At 42.0% G+C, this 20,018-nt stretch overlaps 1 protein-coding gene across 4 annotated transcripts in view; it reads right to left on the bottom strand.

The window, feature by feature from the left end:
* Positions 1-9,512: 9,512 nt before the first annotated feature.
* The window catches only part of slc1a9 (solute carrier family 1 member 9), a 41,073-nt gene continuing 30,567 nt past the window's right edge, over positions 9,513-20,018 (bottom strand). For 3 of the 4 annotated variants that reach the window (XM_036147816.1, XM_012851936.3, XM_021310268.2), the window contains 2 exons: positions 11,836-12,268; positions 9,513-11,748 (listed from right to left, as the gene is read on the bottom strand). In XM_036147816.1, the coding sequence (XP_036003709.1) occupies positions 11,482-11,748; positions 11,836-12,268 (700 nt within the window). In that variant the 3' untranslated portion in view covers positions 9,513-11,481. The remainder of the gene's footprint in view (positions 11,749-11,835; positions 12,269-20,018) is intronic. The other variant, XM_036147817.1, reaches the window with a different exon arrangement.

The following is a 20,018-nucleotide window of genomic DNA, read 5'->3' as shown; positions in this document are numbered from 1 at the left end:
CCTATCAGGTGAGATTCACCTGGACAGGTAGCCAGTCTGTAGCAGGGCAACACAGAGACAGACTGGACAATCAACCATTCACACTCACACCTAGGGACAATTTAGAGCAGAGGTGTCAAACTAATTTCTATATGGGGCCACTTTGGCATCATGAAGTCATTAAAAGGGCCGCTTGCATGTGTAGAGACGATACTTTTCATTTCATAATTTCATTCCAGTTCACACAGTAGTATAAAAAATGCACAGTAACATAAAAGTAGCACTCTTAGGCCCAGTTTATCTGCAAAAAAAGTTGATATTGGGGTGAGTTACACTTACAGGAGGCACAGTTTTAGCCACTTTATACACTATAAAAGGATATAGGCTTTTTTTTTGGCTCTCGAGGGCCGGATAATTTACCTTGAAGGGCCAGATTTGGCCCGCGGGCCTTGAGTTTGACACCTGTGATTTAGAGAGACCAATTAACCTAACAGTCATGTTTTTGGACTGTGGGAGGAAGCCGGAGTACCCAGAGAGAACCCATGCATGCACATGGAGAACATGCAGACTCCATGCAGAAAGACCCACGGTTGGATTTGAACCCAGAACCTTCTTGCTGCAAGGCACCAGTGCTACCCACTGCAACACTGTGCAGCCCATTATTAGACATATAAGCTCTAAAAAAATTTATATAGATACTCAGGATAATGGGATCACTTGGGTGGAAAAATCTTTGAGATTATAAACTTATTGTGGTTTTAAACCCATTTTTTTCAGCTTGAGTGAAGCAGTGGAATAAATTAAAAGCAGTGCATCATTTAAAAAGAATCTAGATTAAAATCTAGATTCAATATATATATATATATATATATATATATATATATATATATATATATATATATATATATATATATATATATATATATAAACACAATATATATATATATCTATAAAAAAAAAAAAAAATATATATATATATATATATATATATATAACAAGATAAAAGAAACTCTTTCTATGTCTGTTCCGTCCGTCCGTCCGTTGTCTTCCGCTTATCCGGGGTCGGGTCGCGGGGGTAGCAGCTTCAGTAGGGAGGCCCAGACGTCCCTCTCCCCAGCCACTTGGGCCAGCTCCTCAGGAGGAATCCCAAGGCGTTCCCAGGCCAGCCGGGAGACATAGTCTCTCCAGCGTGTCCTGGGTCTTCCCCTGGGCCTCCTCCCGGTGGGACGTGCCCGGAACACCTCACCAGGGAGGCGTCCAGGAGGCATCCTGACCAGATGCCCGAGCCACCTCAACTGGCTCCTCTCGACGTGGAGGAGCAGCGGCTCTACTCTGAGTCCTCCCCGGATGACTGAGCTCCTCACCCTATCTCTAAGGGAGAGCCCAGACACACTACGGAGAAAACTCATTTCAGCCGCTTGTATCCGGGATCTCGTTCTTTCGGTCACGACCCAAAGCTCGTGACCATAGATGAGGGTAGGAACGTAGATCGACCGGTAAATCGAGAGCCTGGCCTTTTGGCTCAGCTCTCTCTTCACCACAACGGATCGGTACAGCGCCCGCTTCACAGCAGACGCCGCACCAATCTGCCTGTCCATCTCCCGCTCCATCTTCCCCTCATTCATGAACAAGACCCCAAGATACTTGAACTCCTCCACTAGGGGCAGGACATCCTCCCCAACCCGGAGAAGGCACTCTACCCTTTTCCGGTTCAAGACCATGGTCTCGGATTTGGAGGCACTGATTTTCATCCCGGCCGATTCGCACTCGGCTGTGAACCGCTCCAGTGAGAGCTGTAGATCACGCCCTGATGAAGCCAATAGGACCACGTCATCCGCGAATAGCAGAGACGCAATCCTAAGGCCACCAAAACGGATCCCCTCAACACCTTGGCTGCGCCTAGAAATTCTGTCCATAAAAGTTATGAACAGAATCGGTGACAAAGGGCAGCCTTGGCGGAGTCCAACTCTCACCGGAAACGAGTCCGACTTACTGCCGGCAATGCGGACCAGACTCTGACACCGGTCGTACAGAGACCTGACAGCCCTTATTAAAGGGTCCGGTACTCCATACTCCCGGAGTACCCCCCACAGGATCCCCCGGGGGACACGGTCGAATGCCTTCTCCAGATCCACAAAGCACATGTAGACTGGTTGGGCAAACTCCCATGCCCCCTCAAGAATCCTGCTGAGGGTGTAGAGCTGGTCCAGTGTTCCACGGCCAGGACGAAAACCACACTGCTCTTCCTGAATCCGAGATTCGACTATCCGACGGACCCTCCTTTCCAGAACCCCTGAATAGACCTTACCAGGGAGGCTTAAGAGTGTGATCCCTCTGTAATTGGAACACACCCTCCGGTCCCCCTTTTTAAATATGTCTGTTTTTTGACAGAATGAGGGTGAATTTAAAGCGGCGATATTAAGTGTTCAAAGTTTCTTTTGAATCCAGATTTTAATCTACATTTTTTAATTTATATATATATATATATATATATATATATATATATATATATATATATATATATATATATATTAGGGCTGTCAAAATAACGCGTTAATTTCGATTAATTAATAAAAAAAAAAAAACGGATTAAAATGCATTATCATTATTCAACGGATAATGCATTAGATACAGCCGATACTTTAATGTATCTAATGCTTATCATTCATTGAATCATTTGAATTTAAATATTTAAAATACTTTCATATATATATATATATATATATATATATATATATATATATATATATATATATATATATATATATATATATAATTGTGTGTGTACATATATATATATATATATATATATATATATATATATATATATCACATTGAAAATAGTCTCATCTAACTTTTGCATTATTCTAGCCTAAAGTAGTTTAACTGAATATGTCTAATTTATTAGTCTGTGTGGGCGCCATGTTGCCGCACACTGACAGCACATGTCTCATGTATACGTGTACGTCTTTCTTTACTTCATAAAGATCATGTTTTATCACTCACAGCCTGGATTTCTGCATTCCTTCCACATGACTGGCTGCACAGTGACTCCTGCAGAATGTGATGATGCGGGTCCAGTCTAAACAGCCTTTTCTCTTTCTTTTTAAAACATCATGAGGCATGAACGCCGAGGCGGACACACAATGGACACTGAGTGATTCTGCTTTTCTTTTCTTTCGTCACATTTGTCTGGCTCTGCCTGTTGTGAAATCCCAGGATTTTCTGAGTCAGAGTTGTGGAGTCGCTGCGGTCGGCTGCGTGTGAGAAGGGATCCCGCCTCTAGAGGTCAGGCTGAGTTATGAAACAGCAGCCGCTGGGTTTCACATAATCTAAAATAAATAATATTTATTACGGTACTCAATTAACTTATTTCATGCCACGTGGGATCTTGCAGCAAATTGATCAACAATCAGTGTGACCTGCAGGACGGCTAGACTATACTGACCTCTTAGCTACAATGGTTTGTAACTGTGTGTGCAGCAAACTCTGTTAAATGTGTTTAAACTAAATACTGTGTTGTTTGTTGACTTTTGTTCAGAAAAAGTTTAATAAAGATTAAAAAAGTTTACATAAAATAAAACTTCAGGCATCGTGAAATGATACGGCCTATTTGAAGCACGTCATCCAGAAGATTTAACCAAAGATTTAGAGCTTCTCCCAAAGCATTTATTTCTACAGGGATAAAAGAAACTTGTGTGAAACTTTCAGTGAAGCGTTTTTACCTGGAAACCCGATTAAAGGAAACGTGTTTCTGCTGAAGCAGGAAAAAGGTGATTTCCACCAGACCACCAACCTGGAGGGGAGCACATGACGGGAAAATAAAGATTTGATAACGAAGGATTTTTTTATGTTTAGTCAAGAAATAAGATTTCTATTTTTTTAATATAATGCTTTCTTTTTAATGGGCAGAAACAAAAAACAACAACTGAAAATACAGAAAAGGAAAATAAAAGGATTGAATTTGATTATTTAATCCTCAAATGTACCATGACTGGAAGACTTTTCCTGTTGGCGGTCATCTGACTTAAAGTACTTCTTGATTCTGAGATCGACCAACAGTACTTTAAGGCTCATGGCGGTATTCTCACTTAAAGCTCATCATCTTGACAGAAACGTTGTAAATGCTTCAGTTATGCGGGGAAGCGGGCGTTTTAAGGTCTGGGGACTGGTCGGGCCGGCCCTGACGTGAGCTGGTTCCTCTCAGCCACTCCTCGCTGCTGTGGCTCTTTGTTTTGGCTCTTTGTCATCCTGGAAGGTGTCCCTGACTCACCTTCAGCGCTCTGACTGAGGGATGAACCTTCCTCCATGCAGTGAAGTCGTCACGTTGTCTGGACAAAGAAAACAAACAAACCAAAACACAACCATGAAGTTTCTGCCTCTGTGCTCTGCTGTCAGGATAGAGAAAGTGAACCTAACCTGGAGAACGGAGCACATTCTGATGAGTCTCCAGTCATTGGCAGCGGTGCTCTATCATGGTTGGTGCCATAGAACCAGATGTTGGTCTGATGTGACCAAAGCAGCTTTGGTCTCTGGCCGATCAAACGTGTCCCACACTAACTGGCGTCTGACCCGCCGTGTCAACAGTGCACAGCGCCAGCGGTGGACGCTCACTGCCTTCATCAGGCTGAGATCACTGGGCCACATTCTGTGAACAAGAGCAACGTCTGCAACACTACCTGCACAGCCGCAGATGAAAACGTTGGATTCTGGTCTGACTCATGTGTCATTCTGCACTTTTTCCTGAGCCCACTAGAGTTCCTGTTTGGTTCTGATGATCCGTTTTCTCTTGTGCACCGTGTTCTCTTTATTTCCTGTCTGCTCCTGACTTGCTTTGTCTCTTCTGTTGCTGCATTTCTAACCACCTCTGGTTCTCCGGTCACACTTAGCTACAGTTTTCCTCGGTTCTCCTGTCATTTGCCTCATCCCCCTCAGTTGCTCCGTTCTTGGTTCTCCACTCACAGCTGTATCCTGTAATCACTCACTGTCTTCACCCCCCCCCCCCAACCACCCTCCTCCGTCTTTATAATCCTCCATCCAGTCAAGCTGGGTTCTCCTGTAGTCCTCATCCTCTCATTGCTCCTGATTGAAGGTCTGGACTTCATTCTGGTGTTGGAGCTACCGCACCCTGTTAGCGGTGAAACTCCTCGGTGGAAACAGATCTTTTCCCCTCAACCCACCGCCACTTTTGGATTTACGATGCTTGAAACAGAAAACTGTCCTTCAACTTATTTTGCCGGGCCAGCACACTGCAAAAAAAGGAGCTAACAGTAACTAAATATTTATTGAAATTAATGTATTTCTCCTTGATTTGAGCAGATTAATCAGACTTTTTGCAAATGGAATGAGATTTTTGCACTTAAAATAAGGACAATTCATCTCTGTCATCTTATTTCAAGAGCAGGATGTCTAATTATCTTATTTTAGAAGTATAAAATACTCATTCTGTTGACAAATAGTCTTATTTAGCTGCACAAATCAAGAAAAAAGACACTTGTTAAAAGAACATTTTTGAAAATTTTGTTCTTTTTTGTAGGGCAAGATTACAATCCATGACAGCGCCAAGTCTTTCCAGTGGTCTGCTTTGTGACTGAGGTCCAAACGGCCTTTAGATTGATAACAGGTTCCTCATACATGGTTGTGATCGCTCACATTTCTCACTCCATGAGCTAAGATCCTACATAAAGCTTCATGTATTGCTGCATAATAACACCCAGACCAGCCTTGCACTGACCAGTCCTGCTCTGGGTCCGCTGACAGATATTTCTTCTTGCCAATGATGGTGGAGAGGTACTAAAAATAATCATTTATTTGTAAATAAGCTTACAAAACCAGCACTTTAGCCAGTACTCATTTCCCCACCATGTCTCAGACTAGAGACTAAATGATAGAACGTCCTGATTGGAAGTTATCTTCATTCTGGATGGAGAAGTTCTCACTGTTTCAGGGAGACGGCCTGACTGATGTATCAGTGATGCTGTCCTAGACAGATCCAGCTTTCAGGAGGTAGAGTCTCCTGCTCAGGACAACACTGGTGCAGATATCACACTGGAACCGGTTTATTAGGTAATATAAAGATTTCCTGTGATTATAAATCCTATGTTCTCCAACTCCTGCAGCTGAAAATATCATGTCTGATGCAGATGAGGTTGCAGGCAAATAAATGCAAGCCCAATTAAAACACTAATTGTTCCAGCCTAATTGCTGTAGCATTAAATGCTCCTCTCCCCTGCTCCAATAAAGAAAGCATCATCAGTGCTGCAGTGAAACTTGGTGCTGCTGGGGTTGTTTTACTCTACTGTCACCTTGTGCTTGCCAACATAAGGAATTTATTTCAGTCTGCTATTTTCACTGGACAATATTTTCCTAGTTGACATTTTTGATAAACCAAACTTAATAGCCTATCTTCTAATTGGATTGACTAAGTGTATTGGTGGAGTGAATCTGATTCATTTGAACATAATTAGATTTTACATGAATTGGACCTCTTTGTTCTTGTAGAATGCCTTGATGTGGTAAATTGGTGCTGTATAAATAAACAGTGGGTGTGATACTGACTGATGATGGTAACTCCATAGCATTCCAACTCACCAAATGTCAACTATTCCTTTAACCTCCTGGAAAAACAATAAATACATTTCATATAACTCAGCATTGAATTTTAGGGTGTGTGTATTTCGCCTTGCAAAACTATTCCCTCTCTTTTTTAATTTCATCTATCTATCTATCTATCTATCTATCTATCTATCTATCTATCTATCTATCTATCTATCTATCTATCTATCTATATATATATATATATATATATATATATATATATATATTACTACTCTTGCTGCAGATTCTCAGCTAGGTTTAGGTCTTGACTGTGACTAGGCCATTCTAACACAGGAATACGTTTTAATTTAAACTGTTTCATCGTAACTCTAGCTGTATGTGGGGAAGCTGCCACAATAGAAAGTGACATAAGTCTTTTGAAGCATCTAACAGGTTTTTCCTGCATTCAGCTCCATCTTTAATTAACTGTGGTTCGGTGCAACTTCTCCAGAGTTACCGCGGGATTCTTGGCTAAAAATTGTTTCTTTGTCCAACTTATTGGTTTATGTGGACAACCATATATTGGTAGGTTATTAGATTGTCCACCTTCTCTCTGTGTTGAGATGATGGATTGATCCATAAGGCAGACACCCCGTCTACTTTTAAGACTAATCTTAAAACTTTCCTTTGTGACAAAGCTTCTAGTCAGAGTGGCTCATGTTACCCTGAGCTACCTCTATAGTTATGCTGCTATAGGCTTAGGCTGCTGGAGGACATCAGGGTCTATTTCTCTCTCTCTGCTGAGTTCTCCTACTGCTCTCCAGTCTGCATTGTTTGTTGTTATTTCAGCTTTTAACTTTTTGTCCTCTGTAATTTTTCTCTCCATAGAAGGTACACCTGGTCTGGCGTTCTGTTAGCTGTGACATCATCAGGGGAGGCAGATCATCTCTATCACCATCTACCATAGAAAGTACTCCTGGGTCAATGTGAGCTTCTGTGCTTTCTGTGTCTCTGCTCTGTCTTCTCTAACATAGAAAGTACTCCTGGGTCAATGTGAGCTTCTGTGCTTTCTGTGTCTCTGCTCTGTCTTCTCTACCATAGAAAGTACTCCTGGGTCAATGTGAGCTTCTGTGCTTTCTGTGTCTCTGCTCTGTCTTCTCTAACATAGAAAGTACTCCTGGGTCAATGTGAGCTTCTGTGCTTTCTGTGTCTCTGCTCTGTCTTCTCTAACATAGAAAGTACTCCTGGGTCAATGTGAGCTTCTGAGCTTTCTGTGTCTCTGCTCTGTCTACTCTAACATAGAAAGTACTCCTGGGTCAATGTGAGCTTCTGAGCTTTCTGTGTCTCTGCTCTGTCTTCTCTAACATAGAAAGTACTCCTGGGTCAATGTGAGCTTCTGAGCTTTCTGTGTCTCTGCTCTGTCTTCTCTAAGCCCCAGTGGGTGGAGGCAGATGAGCGTTCACACTGAGCCTGGTTCTGGTTCTGCTGGAGGTTCTCCTCCCTGTTAAAGGGGAGTTTTCCTCTCCACTGTCGCTTCATGCATGCTCAGTATGAGGGATTGCTGCAAAGCCATCAACAATGCAGACGACTGTCCACTGTGGCTCTACGCTCTTTCAGGAGGAGTGAATGCTGCTTGGAGAGACTTGATGCAACCTGCTGGGTTTCCTTAGAGAGGAAACTTTCTCACCAACCTGGAGGATCTGATGGAAGCTGACTTTAGAAAGAACCTTGATGATGATGATGTGATGCTTTATATATAAATAATATATATAAATCTGAATTGAATTGAGTTGAACAGAGCTCTGTGCAATAGTCAAAGTTTGGGATATTTTAGAGCCGAACCGTGTTTTAAATGTCCCACAATGTTCTCTCTGACCCATCTGCTGTGTTCTCTAATAGTCTCTAACAAACGCCTGAGGCCTTCCCAGAACAGCTGGAAATCTACCAGGATTAAATTACACACAAGTGGACTCTACTTCCCCATTAGATGCACTGGGTTTTATTTAAGGGTATCAGAGTAAAGCAGACAAAACCCCACACTTTGAAATGTTCAGTAGCTATATACTAATGCATGATGTTCCTCCTACGATATTACTGCACACTAAAAAGCCCCAAACACTGAAGTCGGTATACTGTGAGAAAATGTCAGAAAGGTCAACAGGTTCTTAAGGCTGGTTTCTAATGAGCTTTTAGCTCATTCCTGAATGCTGCTCCAGGACATGTTAAAAAACCATTTAGACTTTAAGCTGACCCAGAGGTTAGCAGCTGCTGTGGTCAGTCTGAGCTTTTCAGAACATTTAATATATGCTCCAACTCAAAGGCACACGCTTCATCAATGCAGACGTTTCTAGTAATGATCATGACTGAATACATTTCTAAAACTCTCCTCATGTCACTTGCTGGAGAAGCAGCTGTTTATCATGATGTGCTGCAGATTAATGCCTCTTTATATTGACACAGTCACCCAGAACGCTCCAGGAAAAATAAACCATAATGTTCATTTTACAAAGCTTAGATTTAGATTGAGGTTTTCATGCAGCAGAGGCGCGTTAGCCTGCAGGTTTTCACCTTTTGCCTGGTTTGGCTCGCCTGTGTGACGCGCAGCGACCTGAAGCTGCGGCTCTGCTTTGGCCTTATGCTGTCTGGGAAGAATGAAAGCGACTGACGTCTTTGTGGCCATCTGCTGCCTGCGACTCGTCTCCATCCATCACTTCCCCCGGCCTCACCCATCTCTGACTCTTCTTTGAGAGGATTAAGTATCCCTGTGTCTCTGTCTCATCAGTGTGCAGGCGCAGCCTTGTTGTGTAATGGCCGTGCTTCGCCTGGGTGTCTGTTGCAACCTCTTCATCCAGCAATATCTTTGTGTCTGGGATTTTCTCCGCCGTTTTTTAGTCAGCAAACGCTGACGTGTGACCCCTTTCTGACGGCAAATCCTTCTGCAGATTGTACAACAAGTTATTTAAGCAGCAGAGAAGAATAAAACAGGCAAGTCAAAGTTACTTTAAATAAATCTACACGGTTTTTATTACAGGATACACTGAACCTGGCAAGTGAATCTGATTTAGGACTCTGGGATTTAGGATAGCGGTCAAAAAATGGAAGGAAATCCAGCAAACAGTGGAGATAAGCTAGGCCATTTTACAGAAATTAGAAGTTAAAGTGACAAAAGCAGAGCAAAATACTGATAAATTTAAACACACTACAACAATAAAACAGCACCTTGCCTATTATTCATCATTTCACACACCATACCACACAAATAAAATAAAAATATATATAAATAAACCTCACACAATGTGGACGAAGAAGAGGGCGTCCCAGGAGAGTTTCCAGAAGGTAAAGAAGTGTAAAAAAAATACCGTCTGCTGGATACAAGCTGTGTCATGCTTTTAAATTTACATTTATAACAAACTGGTATTGTTCTCATGAATTTAAATAAACTGTCTGATACATATTTATAATGAGTGTTTTAATTAATGTAATAAATAACATTAAACATCAGCTAAAAACAAAAGGCATGTAAAGATTGCATGCTTCCCAGATTTTCAGAGTTCAAATCATTTAAAACATAAATAACTGAAGGAAGGAAGGAAGGAAGGAAGGAAGGAAGGAAGGAAGGAAGGAAGGAAGGAAGGAAGGAAGGAAGGAAGGAAGGAAGCAAACTGCAAAAATAAAAGAACGACGTGAAGAGGGAAAAATGAAGAGTTATGCAAATAAGAAGGGATTGATGGAAAGAACTTTTAGACAATGAGAAGAAATAAAGTCTGAAAAAAAACATATTTCTATACTTTTATCAGAAAAACATCATAAAACTCCATATTTCTTCAGACTTCATGGTGATCCTGAAGTTAGTCTGGTCCTGTCTGAAGGTAAAAACATTAACAAACATCCTGCAGGTGTTTTATTTTTGTTGTTGTGTATTCAAAGTATTTAATGCTAAATCTATAGGGAATAACAGATGCCTTAGTTTATGTGGCTACAGATGAACATCCATACTTTTATTGTGTCTTGTTGTCATAGTTTTTGTATATTATGGACATTTTTTGTGTCTGACAAAAAGTATTTTATAGCTTTAAATCTGCGTGTTGATTACTGGTATAAATAATTAGCTTGTCTTTGTGCTGGTAACCACCGGTAATCACAGACCTACAATATGGAAAGAACAGTGCATGACAATTAAGATTTGCTTTTTAAAAACTATCAAAATTATTTTATTGATTGACCTGAAATCAGGATGCTGAGTAATAACTGAGCAACCACAATGTCCACAATGAATGATTGGAGGATTGTAACACCTAGTAACACAGCACCGCCTCTCAGGTAAGGTGCAGACGGCACTTTACCTGAGAGGCGATGCGATGCGACATTTTATAAAACTAAAGGCAATCTTAGCAAACAAACAATTAATTGGATAAATTCAAGATGTTGTTTGATGACTGTTATTGTTTGGCCTTGGTACCGTGATGCCGTTGACGTTGTTTCCTTTGAACAGAACCAGGCCGTAAAGTTAGAACTGGAATAGATATTATCGCATCTGGAAGGTGAAACGTCAAAATGTGAAATTATTCTTCTGGGTCACAGGTGTGAAATCTTTAAGGACCAAAGTCCCAAAGCTTTTAGCCGTTTATTGGTTTTAGGACACCTGGATGGAATAATGAAGTCATGAGCAGAACTGCAGACACACTTTAGCCGTTTGATTCAGGCGTGATGGAGCACGGGTCTAAGAGCCCCCCCCCCCCGTTATGTTTAGACGTTAAAAAGGAAAATAACCCTATAATTAACAGCAGAGACTATTTTCTCTCTGGCACATTTTAGGAAGTCCCGCCCCCCCATCATTGCAATATTTAGGATAGACACATTTTAAATTATGCGTTAATATTCGCCCACTCTGATGGATTTTTCTGAATCATAAAGCCTAAATTGTAAAACTGTGTCATAAACCGAGATGAACAGCATAAAGTGGCGTCACGGTAAGTCGCACGGTGAGATGGCGCACCGCCGATCGTAAGCCGTGTCGTCACTCTCCTCTCCGTCGCTCACTTCGCCCAGAACTCGCTCTCTGTCTTCCTCCTCCTCTGTTTCGCTTTCCGGTCTCAGTCGCTCCCGCTCCCTGTCCCGGTCCCGCTCCCGGTCCCGGTCCCGGTCCCGCTCCCGGTCCCGGTCCCGGTCCCGTTCCCGGATCCTGTCGCGGCCCCTGTCCCGCTCCCTGTAGGCGCGTGGTAACGTGGAAATCTGGTTGCAGAGACAAAGACATGACTTCATTCCTTGCTGAGCAGGGCAGTACAGATTTATTTCTGAGCAGCAGCGGGGCACAGATACCTGATTGTCGTGGCTAGGCAGGGCGGAGTAGCCCGGCTCCGTCCTGCGGAGGAGGCGCGGGGAATGAGTACGGAAAGGCCGAGGGGAATGGGAGCAGACGGATCGGGGGGAGGGAGAACGAACGGAGTGTGGCGATGGGGATCGGATGGAACATGAAGGTGAGTAAGTGGCGGATGGGGACTGGGAGAGAACGTGGCTGTGATGGTTTAGTTTAGGTGGGCGAGGCGATCGAGGCGGCAGCTGCGGAGGCTTCAGGGGGTCGACCACGTCCATTTCTGCGAGGATCGGCGGCGGAGGGATGAAATCCAGCTCCTCCTCCGGCGGCAGCATTTCTGCTGCATCCAGTTCTGCGAGTTCTGCCTTGGACAAGTGGTCCACGATGCCGGCACCAAAGGAATCGCCCACCACATTGATGGAGGTACGCATTCTGTCACTGAGGGAACATAAAGTCAGGAAGTGAAAACAGGAAAATCTCCAGAATTGTCAGTGGATCTTTCCCTGAGCTCGCTGCAAACCTCAGGAAAGATACTGCTTGCTTATAGCTACTTCACACAACCTGCGTGAACTACACAGCTGAAAACTATAATTTACATTTGCTATAAAAAGACACGTAACTCATGCCACTCCATGCATGAAGCTCTTTCTGGGTGACAGACTGCTGCATCCTGGGTGCACAAAGGAGCACTATCGCAGATCCTTCCTCCCTGCAGCTGTTAAACTTTAGAACCGTTACAGGTGTTAGTTTTTCTGTTAATCTGTTGCTGTTTTTATGCACAGTCATACATGCATATTTGTATTTCAGGGACACCCTGCCAGTTTCAATAACTGTACTGTAACATTTCTTCTGTTGTGAAACGTCTCTTATTTGCTGCTGATACGCCTGAATCTCCTCGCTGTGGGACAAACGAGGATTTTTTTTATTCTTTAACCGTTTTCCTCACCATCTGAAATTAAATCCAACCAAACTTTTACTATTTTAGGTCACTTAGGATGATGAAGATGATGTAAATGAAGTTTACAAACAGAAAGATTTCTATGCCTTTAAGCGATTTAGGAAAGCCCAGATGATGATGTCACGGACACCAGAGGTACACATGAGGATTTATTTTAAGACAACACATCCAACACGCTACTTCCTTCTGTGACACCATGAACAAACGGAAAGAAACGAGGCAGGATACCAGAAAGAAAACCGTGGACTTCCCAAAGTCTGCTTTATGTTTGGGAACAATTTCCAGATGCCTGAGGTTGACGCGTTCATCTGTTTAAACCGTGGTAATGAAGTTTAAACAGCCAGTAATTTCCAGCCATCACACAGTTCAAGAAGGGAGGAAGGTCTGTGCACCAGAGTTTTGGTGCAAAATGGGCGCATCGACTCCAGAACAACAAAACCTTTTATGATACAGGATGAAACTGGATGAAATAAACCTGACTGACAGCGGCCACTGAGAGAGGCAGACGCTGCTTAAAAGGCCAGATTAAAGATTACAAGACCATGATTTTTCAGACATATCCTGCGGTTTGATGAACTTAAAATGTAACTGTTAACTACTTGGAAATAATGACCAGCCAGATGTTCCGAGTAAAAAGGAGGGGAAGCTTAGAAGCCTGAATCCTATTCCACGTGGTGCAGGTGTTTCTTTCTGCACAACAGATTAGTCCATTTCAAGAAATAGATTGCCACAGGATGACGAAGCAATTTGTGGAAACATTGAAGCGACATCTTAAGACATCAGCCAGGAGGTAAAAGTTTGGGCCCAACTGGGTCAAAAGTCCAGAAAGTCCCACAGAAGGTTTGTGGGCGGAGCCCAACAGGTGTGTGTGAGCCAGTCGACTGACAAACCTGAGTCAGCTAAACCAGTTCAGTCAGGCGAAATGGGTCAAAGTTCCTGCAATGCATTGTGGGAAGCTTGTCAAACTCCAAATCTTTGACCTACGTTATGCAGCTTAAAGACAAGAAATGTCCTTAAATGTAAAAAAATCTGAGAAAGCTGCTCTTTCTCCTTTTTCTGGCATTTAGCAAATAGATGTAAACGCGTATTATCCTCCCTGACCTAAAATGTGAAAAGTTTAAATTGACTTAAACAGAACTGCCTGGGCTGGGATCAGAACCTTTAGATGGAAATGCTCAACTTCCTGTTCACATGGAGTAGAAATACGATCTGACACAGAGAAAAATGGGACAGTGCAAGGTAATTAAGACAGTGGTGCGTTAAAATTTTAATTGATGACAGGAAAATAGATTCTCAGGAAGCCTTCTCTGTCCCACCATCACTGACTTAAACACGTCCAGTTTGTTCAATGGAGACTTTAACTGGATCAACGTGTTCAGACTGAACTAACTTTAGTCTTTCTGCAAGAAACAGTCCAGGTGCGTCTCAATCCAACCATGGAGGAATATGTGGACAAATGGCCATCTGTTAAGCACAGTGGAGGATCCATGATGCTGTGGAAACCTAGTTAGCATATTAAAAACAAATCTGGGTTTGTAACTGGCTCTTTCAGCAGGATAAAGAAACCATGTGGTCAAAATAAAAAACTTTCATTTTGAAGGCCCATTCTTAATCTCTAGATCTAAATCCAACAGAACACCTGTGGTGATCTGAAGAGATGAGCGCAGACGAGAGAAACACAGAAATCTGGGAAATGTAAAGAGACTATTCAAGGAGGAAAACCTACGCTTTGAAAAACAGCAATTTTTCCCCTGCACTGAATGTTTTTCAAGTTATAGTTACACTTTAAAATGAAGCTGTTAAGATAAGATAAGATAAGATAAGATAGTCTTTATTGATCTCACAATGGAGAAATTCACTCGTCACATCGGCTCATACAAGAAGGTGCAGAGTAGGGAAGGTGCATTCAATTATATACAGTGAATCTTCATATATACAATGGATCAGAAAGAATACCAAAAAAAAAATACAAAAAAAAGGAAATAGGAATGGGCATATGATGTCTCATTTACATTCTTAGTGGTCTATATATATATATATATAAACATATCTATATACTTAAATATATACATATATCTATGCGCCTACTTACATACGCACCTACGCGTATGTACGTGCATATACATTGTATACATTTGTACATACATACATACATACATACATACATACATACATGTGGGCTGACTTATGTTCAGGTGATGATAGCAGCAGAAGTCACTACATCAGGATTATTGCACGGGTTGTAGGACAGTGTATTAAATAGATTATTGCACATTGGTTATTGCACATTAATTATTACAGTTATGGTCACAGTTATAGTGCAGCGTTGTAAAATCTTATAGCAGCAGGAATGAATGACCTGCGGTAGCGCTCCTTTTTACAGACAGGATGTCTAAGTCTGGCACTGAAGGAGCTGCTCAGCTGCTCTACAGTCTGGTGCAGGGGGTGGAAGGTGTTGTCCATGATGGATGTGAACTTGGACAACACCCTCCTCTCAGCTACTTCCTCCACAGAGTCCAGAGGGCAGCCCAGGACAGAAGTGGCCTTCCTCACCAGCTTGTTCAGCCTCTTTCTGTCCCGCTCTGCGCTGCCAGGAGCCCAGCAGACGACAGCGTAGAGGAGGGCTGAGGCCACCACAGAGTCATAAAAAGTTTTTAGCAGAGGCCGGCTCACTCCGGAGGCCGGCTTAGTTAACATTGCTATAATAAAAACTGCTCTTACTAACAAATCTCTCTCAGCAGAGCTAATACCTGCAGAGGATATTGCTCTAAAAGGTTTATAGCCACAGTGGGTGCTAAAAAAGGACCAAAAACCATATGATCATGATAAAATAAGGTTATATACAGCAAACCTCCATAGTGTTTTGATGGTCCTTTTTACAGCTAAATAGAACCCAGCACCGGACGCGATGAGCAGATATAAACAGATGTGGCGCCATCTAGAGGCCGTATTGCAGAACTATTATAATGCTGGTTCAGTTAATTAATAAATCAATTATAAACAATACTGGACAGAGCCTGAGCCTCTGCAATGCCTCGCAGTAAAACAGCAGCTCGGTGTGATAAAGACCAACGTTATTAATAAAATAAACTGATCTACAGCAACAGAGCACCTCTGTTGTTGCTCACGGACTTCCTGGATTCGCGGTAAGGCGTATTGTGTCACTTCCTGTTGTTGCTGTGTGAACGACGGAGCTTTGCTCCAGGCTCTCTCGCTTTTTATCTTTAAACCTCTTTGCTGTAACATCTGTTTCCAAACATAAGCACTTTTAAAACATTGTCTGTGGCTGCTCATCACGTTTGGGAACTCCTCGTGTTTCACACGGTTTGTTCTTTGGCGTGATAATAGGGCGTTAGCCTAGCTTTAGCCTAGCGTTAGCCTAGCGCTAGCCAAGCCTTAGCCTCATAATGGCTTCTCCGTCCCTGACTAAGTCTCCTATCTGCTGCTCTCTGTGTCAGATGTTCAGTTATTCCTCTGCCTCCTTTAGTGATGATGGTACATGTAATAAATGTAGTGTTTTTGTAGCTTTGGAGGCGAGGGTGTCAGAATTGGAGACCCGGCTCCGTGCTGTTGAAAAACCAGCTGATAGCCGCTCTTTTGCTAGCGCGGAGCCGCATAGAGTAACTTCACGTAGCGAACCTAAAGCAGTAGCACCCGAGCAGCCGGGTAACCAGGCTGGCTGGGTGACAGTTCGTAGGAAGCATAGCTCTAGATTACAGACCCCAGATCACCACCAACCCATCTGCGTTTCTAATAAATTTTCCCCTCTGAGCGACAATCTCGACCTTAATTATTGGCAGCTCCATAATGAGAAATGTGGCACTAAAGAAACCAGGGACCATAGTTAAATGCCTACCAGGGGCCAGAACAGGCGACATAGAATCCTACCTAAAACTGCTGGCTAAGGATAAGCGTAAATACCGCAAAATTGTTATTCACGCTGGCGGTAATGACACCCGGTCACGCCGATCAGAGGTCACCAAAGTTGGTGTTGCTTCGGTGTGTGAGTTTGCTAAAACTATGTCGGACTCTGTAATTTTCTCTGGTCCCCTGCCTGATCTGACCAGTGATGACATGTTTAGCCGCATGTCATCATTCAACCGCTGGTTGTCTAGGTGGTGTCCAGAAAACGACGTGGGCTACATTGATAACTGGAGAACTTTCTGGGGAAAACCTGGTCTGATCCGGAGAGACAGCATCCATCCTACTTTGGATGGTGCAGCTCTTCTTTCTAGGAATCTGGCCGGATTTATTAGTTCTCCTAAATGCTGACAACCCAGGGTCCAGACCAGGAAGCAGAGCCGTAGTTTAACACACCTCTCTGCAGCTTCTGTACTGTTACCCACCCATTATCCTATTGAGACGGTGTCTTTCCCACGGCCAAAACTTAACAGATCAAAAACTGATCTAAAAGGAACAAATCATAAAAACCTAATAAAAATCAATACGGTTCACCTTGAACCTAAAAATAAAACAATAAAATGTGGTCTATTAAATATAAGGTCTCTCCCTCCAAAGACTTTGTTAGTTAATGAATTGATTTCTGATAATCAGATTGATTTGTTTTGTCTCACAGAAACCTGGCTACAAGAGGACTACGTTAGTATAAATGAGTCAACCCCCTCCAGTTATTCAAATTTCCACATTCCCAGATCTGTGGGAAGAGGAGGAGGAGTGGCAACTATCTTTCAGTCTGATTTATTAATTAGTCCCAGGCCAACTAATAATTACAGTTCTTTTGAACATTTAACCCTCAGTTTCCCTCATCCAAGCTGCAAAGCAATAAAGCCTCTTCTGTTTGTTGTTTTGGTATGTCCACCAGGCCCTTACACTCAGTTTTTGGATGAGTTGTCAGATTTCTTATCTGATTTGGTGTTAAATACTGATAAGGTTATTATAGTGGGTGATTTTAACATCCATGTTGACACTGAATGTGATAACCTTAGTGTAGCCTTTAAAACTATCCTAGATTCAATTGGTTTTGCTCAAAATGTGCATGAACCGACGCACTCTCGGCTCCATACTTTAGACCTTGTTCTGACATATGGCATTGATTGTGAAGAATTAACAGTATTCTCTCACAACCCTGTCCTGTCTGATCATTTTTTAATAACATTTGAGTTTAATCTAACTGAGTTCTCCACCCCCAAAAGAGGGTTCCATTATAGTAGATTTTTATCGGATAATGCTGTATCAAAACTTAAAGAGTCTGTCCCCTTTTTAATATCCTCAGTATTGCAGAAATGCCCTGTAGATGGCAGCATTGCTGTTTCTTCCCATTCACAAATCGATACCTTTGCTAACAATCTGACTTTGTCATTGCGTTCTGCATTAGACAATGTAGCTCCCTTGAAAAAGAAGGTGATTATTCACAGGAAGCTGGCTCCTTGGTTTAATTCAGAGCTGCGTTCCTTGAAGCACAATGTTAGGAAATTGGAGAGAAAATGGCGCTCTACACACCAAGAGGAATCCTACTTAATCTGGAGGGACAATCTATTGTTTTATAACAAGACCCTTCACAGAGCTAGAGCAGCATATTTTTCATCATTAATTGAAGAGAATAAAAATAATCCTAGATTTCTCTTTAGTACAGTTGCCAAACTTACCCAGAGCCACAGCTCTGTTGATCCATCCATTCCGTTAGCTCTTAGTAGTAATTATTTTATGGGATTCTTCATAAATAAAATTGATGCCATTAAAAATAAAATAATTGGCATCCTCCCAAACATGATTACCTCGTCCTCAGTAAGTGAGGCAGCATTGGAGGAATCTTTAGAATCTGCGCAGTGTTTGAACTGTTTAGAAGCAGTAGAGCTTTCTGAGCTATCTAAAATTTTAGCTTCATCTAAACCTTCTACCTGTATGTTAGACCCAATCCCAACCAAGTTGTTTAAGGACATATTCCCTTTGATCAGTGGCACTATTTTAGACATGATTAATCTATCCTTAGGTAAATGGATATGTACCACAGGCTTTTGAAAGTAGCTGTTATTAAACCTTTACTTAAGAAACCATCTCTTGATCAAGATGAGTTAGTAAATTACAGACCTATATCTAATCTTCTTTTCTTATCTAAAATTCTTGAGAAAGTAGTTGCTAATCAACTTTGTGAACATTTACAAAGTAATGACCTACTTGAGGAGTTTCAGTCAGGCTTCAGAGCTCATCATAGCACTGAAACAGCTCTGGTGAAGGTCACTAATGATATTCTCATGGCCTCAGATAATGGACTTGTGTCTATACTTGTCCTGTTAGATCTCAGTGCTGCGTTTGATACAGTTGATCACAATATTCTCCTACAAAGACTTGAACATACTGTAGGGATTAAGGGGAAAGCATTAGGCTGGTTTAAATCTTATCTGTCAGGACAGATTCCAATTTGTTCATGTTAATAATAAATCTTCCTCAAACTCTACGGTCACCTGTGGAGTACCACAGGGTTCAGTCCATGGACCAATTCTATTTACTATATATATGCTTCTGATAGGCAAAATTATCAGACAGCATGGGATTAATTTCCACTGTTATGCTGATGATACTCAGCTATATTTATCCATAAATCCTGATGAATCCAATCAATTACTTTGACTGCAGTCATGTCTTGATGACATCAAAAGCTGGATGACTTTAAATTTCCTGCATCTAAATTCTGACAAGACAGAAGTTGTAATCTTTGGGCCAGAGTCCTCAAAAAATAAAGTTCTTAACCAATCACTTAATCTGGATGGCATTAACTTGGCCTCTGGTAATAAAGTAAAAATCTTGGTGTTAGTTTTTGACCAAGACATGTCATTTAAATCCCATATTAAACAGGTTTCCAGAGTTTCCTTTTTTCACCTCAGGAATATCGCCAAAATTAGAAACATTCTGTCCAGGGGTGATGCTGAAAAACTAGTCCATGCATTTGTTACTTCAAGGCTGGACTATTGTAATTCTTTACTATCAGGAAGTCCACAAAATGCAGTTCGAAGTCCTTCAGCTGATCCAAAATGCTGCAGCAAGAGTTCTGATGAAAATCAACCAGAGGGATCATATTTCTCCATGTTTAGCTTCCCTTCATTGGCTTCCTGTTAAATCAAGAATAGAATTTAAAATTCTTCTTCTAACGTATAAAGCCCTTAATAATCAAGCTCCATCATATATCAGAGCTCTGATTACCCCGTATGTTCCTAACAGAGCACTTCGCTCTCAGACTGCAGGTCTGCTGGTGGTTCCTAGAGTCTCTAAAAG

The sequence above is a fragment of the Fundulus heteroclitus genome, chromosome 16 (assembly GCF_011125445.2).
Source record: "Fundulus heteroclitus isolate FHET01 chromosome 16, MU-UCD_Fhet_4.1, whole genome shotgun sequence".
In the NCBI taxonomy this organism is placed as follows: Eukaryota; Metazoa; Chordata; class Actinopteri; order Cyprinodontiformes; family Fundulidae; genus Fundulus; species Fundulus heteroclitus.
This window is presented reverse-complemented; position numbering and strand designations above follow the sequence as displayed.